Below are 5,670 nucleotides of genomic sequence, written 5' to 3'. Positions count from 1 at the left end.
AAGGGGACAGGAGACCAGGCCCTAGCTCTGGGCCCTCCGTCAGCCCCCATCATGGGAATAAATTAAGTTTCTCAATGTAAAAAAAAAAAAAAGCCTCCATGGTGGGACGCACACAGTTCTCTTTGGTCCCCGATTTCTCCATAAACTCACAGGACACAAACAGGCACCACAGAACAGCTTTCACAACCAAGGCAGGAGACCAGGCCCTAGCTCTGGGCCCTCCGTCAGCCCCCATCATGGGAATAAATTAAGTTTCTCAATGTAAAAAAAAAAAAAGCCTCCATGGTGGGACGCACACAGTTCTCTTTGGTCCCCAGCTCTCCATTTCAGGATTTCTCCATAAACTCACAGGACACAAACAGGCACCACAGAACAGCTTTCACAACCAAGGCAAGTGAATGCTGGGCAGTGATGTCCACAGCCACTTTTTCTGCACAGGCAGCTGACCAGGTCCCAGTCCCCGCCCAGCCCAAGAGCAAGTTCAGATTCCCTGCATCTTTACCAATAGCAGGAAGAGCTTGGAGAGACAAGCAGGACCCCAGAAACAGCCACACACTGGCTACACCCCAATGTCTTACAGCAAAAGCATCCCTGTAATGTTTGATGAATTCATCAGCTCCCCGCCTTCCCACTTACAAACCTTCATGACACTGGACAACCGTGGGTGAGGGCAGGATCTTCCAAGGTCGGGAGGGGAGAGGCACAGCTCTGCCTGATCCCACCAAGGGTCATGTTGCCTGGGCAGACAGGAAACTTGGCTGCAGGCCGAGATGCCAGTGCCAGGCCATACTCCCTCACCCAAGGGCCCTGCCAGCCCAGCTCTAGAACAACTTGAGTCCCTGCAGCTGGAGTGACTCGTGACAAGGGCCTATCCGACTCTACAGGAGGCGCCAAAGTGCCTTCCAAGACTAAATCTGAGGACGGTTCCGAGCACCACCATTACCTGCCATGGGACCCCACAGATCCGCGGGTCACAGCCACCCTGCTCAGGACCCGGAGGACAGCCTCTCTGGGCCCCGAGGGGGAGGGCCTGAGACGTTCCAAGGGCGGTTCAGAAACTCAGAGTCTGTATGAACCTCCCCGAGTGTCTCCAAACTTAAGACAGGACTGCACCTGAGGCTATCACAGACTGGGTGGGCCAGGCATGGAAACAGACAGTCCCCACAGCAAGGAAATCCTCCCCAAATTGCCAAGGGCAGCCCATAATCTTGATGATAAATTTCTGTAAGTGGCCCAGGCTATGCCAGCACTCCTGCCGGGCAAGACCAGGCCTCAGGTTCCTGGCGCCAGCCAGGTGGCCATCTGACAGCTGACTCCTGTTCTCCACATTCTCCCACTCAACAGAGTATAAAGAGAAACATTCCGTTAGAATTTACCATTTTAATTCAAATAAATAACATAAAATAAAAAACAAGTCCCTGAGCAAGACAGCAGAAACCTAATCCTTCTCACCATTTCTCTAGCTGGGCCCACTCAAGGAACATCAAAGGCAGCCACCTGCTAGGCTGTTTCCTCCTCCTGTGACCCTGTATCACCCACTCCAGCACCGCCACTCACTCTCCACTCACAACACCACCAACAGTCACTCTCCATCCACAACACCATCACCACTCACTCTCCACCCACAACACTATAATCACACTCACTCTCTACCAACTCCACCATCACCACTCACTCTCCACCTACAACACCATCACCACTCACCCTCCACTCACAACACTACCAACACTCACTCTCCACCCACACCACCATAATCACACTCACTCTCTACCAACTCCACCACCATTCACTCTCCATCCAATCTACCATCACCACTCACTCTCCACTCACAACACCATCACCACTCACTTTCCACCAACTCCACCATCACCACTCACTCTCCATCCAATGTACCATCACCACTCACTCTCCGTCCAATCTACCATCACCACTCACTCTCCACCTACACCACCATCACCACTCACTCTCCACCTACACCACCATCACCACTCACTCTCCATCCAATCTACCATCACCACTCACTCTCCACCTACACCACCATCACCACTCACTCTCCACCTACAACACCATCACCACTCACCCTCCACTCACAACACTACCAACACTCACTCTCCACCCACACCACCATAATCACACTCACTCTCTACCAACTCCACCACCATTCACTCTCCATCCAATCTACCATCACCACTCACTCTCCACCACACCAGAATCACTCACTCTCCACCCACTCCACCATCATCACCACTCACTCTCCCCCAGTCTACCACCATCACCACCCACTCTCCACCCACAACACCATCACCACTCACTCTCCCCCAGTCTACCACACTCACTCTCCGTCCAATCTACCATCACCACTCACTCTCCGTCCAATCTACCATTACCACTCACTCTCCACCTACACCACCATCACCACTCACTCTCCACCCACAACACCATCACCACTCACTCACTTTCCACCCACTCCAGCACCACCACACTCACTCTCCATCAAGTCCACCACCACTCACTCTGCACCTACTGCACCATTACTGATCACTCTCCTCACCACTCCTCAGTCATTTCCTACCCACTCTGCAAACTTCTCAGAGTACCTCTCTCCTCCCTTGTGTGTAGCTCCTTGCCATGTAGACCTTCACATCCACTGCCTGTCAACTGCTGTTCAAAGATGACACCCCCGGAGGACTGACTTCATCCTCTTCCTTCTGCCCCTAACTCACATGGAGCCATTTGTGGCCTTTTCCCACCTGCTTGTCTCCCTGTGCCCTGCTTGAGGTTGGAAGCTCCTGAGTTGTTTTTCTCTTGTGTTCTCTCCAGAACGTTCCAGTCTCAGGTCTTGGGTGTCCTTGTTTTTTCTCCTCCATGGTGACTACCAGGGACTAGTTCCAACTCCCTGCATCCTGTGGCCCCTCATGGCCCTCTACAGAGGCCCCAGGGCTCTGAGAAGCTGGAGTGGCACAGCTTTCCCCTAGCATAAGGGCTTTTGGCATATACCTGTGGTTTTACTGCAGTACCGGTGCTTTAAAAACCTAACTGGTGGGCTGGACACAGTGGCTCACACCTGTAATCCCAGCACTTTGGGAGGCTGAGGTGGGTGGATTACCTGTGGTCAGGAGTTCAAGACCAGCCTGGCCAACATGGTGAAACCCAGTGTCTACCAACAAAAAATTAGCTGGGTGTGGTAGTGCGCCTGTAATCCCAGCTATTTGGGAGGCTGAGGAGGAGAATCGCTTGAACCTGGGAGGCTGAGGTCACAGTGAGCCGAGGTCACGCCATTGCACTCTAGCCTGGACAACAAGAGCAAAACTCTGTCTCAAAAAAAAAAAACAAAAACAAACCCTAACTGGTGATCTATGTTCCCTTCTGCAAAAGCTGCCAACATCATCTTTTCAAAACTCAAATGTCACACTTCTACTTAAAAGAGTTAGCTAGGCTGGGCACAGTGGCTCACGCTTGTAAGGTGGGTGGATTGCTGAGGTCAGGAGTTCGAGACCAGCCTCATCAACATGGTGAAATGCCATCTCTAGTAATAACACAAAAAATTTTGTCAGGCATGGTGGCACACGCCTGTAATCCTAGCTTCCTGGGAGGCTGAGGCAAGAGGATTGCTTAAACCCAGGAGGCAGAGGCTGCAGTGGGCCAAGATTGTGCCACTGCACTCTAGCTTGGGAGACAGTGCAAGACTCTGTCTCAAAAGAAAAAGAGCTAGAGAAAACATCAAATTCCTCGACTTGTCCACAATCTCCCTTTCCAATCAGACCCAGCACTCCTGACCACTCCCAGACTTTGAGCAGGGAAGGCCTCACCAGCTGTAGAATCCTACTCTCCTCCCAGCACCAGCCCCCAACTCAGATCACAACCCCTGAGCGCAAGGTAAGCCCCCAGTCCCTGTGCCTATGCAGCCCCTGACAAATGCTGCGTCTCAGATGCCGAAACTGGATGGAGCATTCAGAGTCCCGCAGAGCCAGATCACCTTTCTGTATGCCCCCCACCCCCAGCCTCACACTACATGCTGCTCATATACAGTGCCAATGAAATCAAGGGGGAATGAATGAGGGCCCCGGTGACACCACCCATTATGTATCAAAGCGTGTTTGAGAACCATTTGAGGAAACCACACAGGAAACCACACAACACCAGAAGCGTGCTCTAACCGAGGCCCTGGGCCCAGCTCCTCACGGTGAGGAGATGAACATGGCTGCGCGTTGAGCACGTGGCCACATCTGGCATTCTGAGTGCATGCACGCATGAGGTCAGGGCATGGTACGGACAAGCACAGTGGATAGCATAAAAGTAGCCTCGCAGCACACCCAGATATGACTTCAAAAACCCACATTAGGTCCACCTGTGTGCTCATATGCCCTCTCTAAAGCACATCCCAGTGCGTGAAGCCAGGGACACCGTGTGACGTAGGTGGTCACAGGTCAGGGAGGGTAGATGCCCCACAAGGCCTCACAGGGACCACTGAAACCTCTGTGCCGATGGAGAGGGCTCCACACTCTGGATACATTTTCGCTACAGCTGTTTCAACAACCCCTTTCCCCTTTCACTCACGGTTACAGAGCAATGCGTGGTGGGAAACACTAAGGAATCCAGCTGGTGTTTCAGTGACCAGCATTACCAAGCATGGTAAAGAACCGCACGCCAATAAAATAGAGTACATTTCTGGCCTTAAAAGCCTCGTTCCCCACACAAGTTTAAAAAACTATTCAAAATATTCTATAGTTTCATGACAAATACAAAGCAGGCTAAGTAGCATTTTTTACCAGATTTCATAAATCACCAAATCTCATCCTTCTGAGAAAAAAAAGTGGCCAAAACAATTGCTTAGCTCTTGGTCCACCCAAGTGGAATTAACTTCCTCTGCAGGAAGACAGGTGCCAGCAGGTGGCTACAGCTTTAGACCTGAGCCTGGCCCCGTCCAGGATCTCATGTGGAAGCCCCCCAAGAAATGGAGGATTCGCTGCGGTGCTGCAACACCCTCCACCTCAATTTAATAAGGGGTTTATTCAAAATTATCAATTAACACAGTCGGTAAAGATAAGGAGAAAGTCAGAAGGCACCAGCCCATCACCACCCAACTGCACAGTGTGGCATCCAAGGCCACAACTTGGGGGTGATGAGCGCAGTTTCAGAGACCAGATCCTTCCATCTTTCACCGTCATCCCGCTTCAGACGCTTTAAAAGTCTGAAGGCTGAAAACAAACACTACTGTCGCTTACGTGTTGTTATTCTGAAATAAAGGCAGAAAACTACAAAGAATTTAGTGCGAGGCAAACGTTCGTGTGCAGCATGAAGCAAACATACTTACATCTTTTGCCATGTTACCAGATCCGGGAAATAAATGCTACAAATGTTCACCTTCCCAGAGAAGAAAAATGATTTTTCTGGTGGAAAAAAAAAGGAAGGAAAAACAAGAAATAAGTAAGACTGAAATAAGAAGTTGAAAAAATAACATATCTCAAAGGAAACGTGGACCTTCCTTCCCAAAGGCACCCTCCATCCTGAGAGCGGAGCTGGCCAAATCGACTCCCACTCTCGGGATTTTAAGTCGCCTCCTCAGATGGAAATGCCCCCTGCGCAAAAGTGGCCCGCGGGCCCGCAGGGTCACCACCACGACCCCCAGGTCCCCGACGGCCCGCCCAGCGGCCGAGGGTGGGGCTGAGC

At 51.4% G+C, this 5,670-nt stretch overlaps 1 protein-coding gene across 1 annotated transcript in view; it reads right to left on the bottom strand.

Annotated features, from left to right (window-relative positions):
• The window catches only part of TFDP1 (transcription factor Dp-1), a 56,923-nt gene extending 51,253 nt beyond the window's left edge, over positions 1 to 5,670 (bottom strand). Inside the window, exons 1-2 of the mRNA XM_011933927.1 lie at positions 5,482 to 5,670; positions 5,315 to 5,390 (exon numbers count right to left, since the gene is read on the bottom strand). Coding sequence (XP_011789317.1) covers positions 5,315 to 5,326 — 12 coding nt within the window. The 5' untranslated portion in view covers positions 5,327 to 5,390; positions 5,482 to 5,670. The remainder of the gene's footprint in view (positions 1 to 5,314; positions 5,391 to 5,481) is intronic.

Source organism: Colobus angolensis, unplaced genomic scaffold, assembly GCF_000951035.1.
Source record: "Colobus angolensis palliatus isolate OR3802 unplaced genomic scaffold, Cang.pa_1.0 Scaffold13, whole genome shotgun sequence".
Lineage (NCBI taxonomy): Eukaryota > Metazoa > Chordata > Mammalia > Primates > Cercopithecidae > Colobus > Colobus angolensis.
The sequence above is the reverse complement of the archived record's forward strand: the minus strand, read 5'-3'. Positions and strand labels throughout refer to the sequence as shown.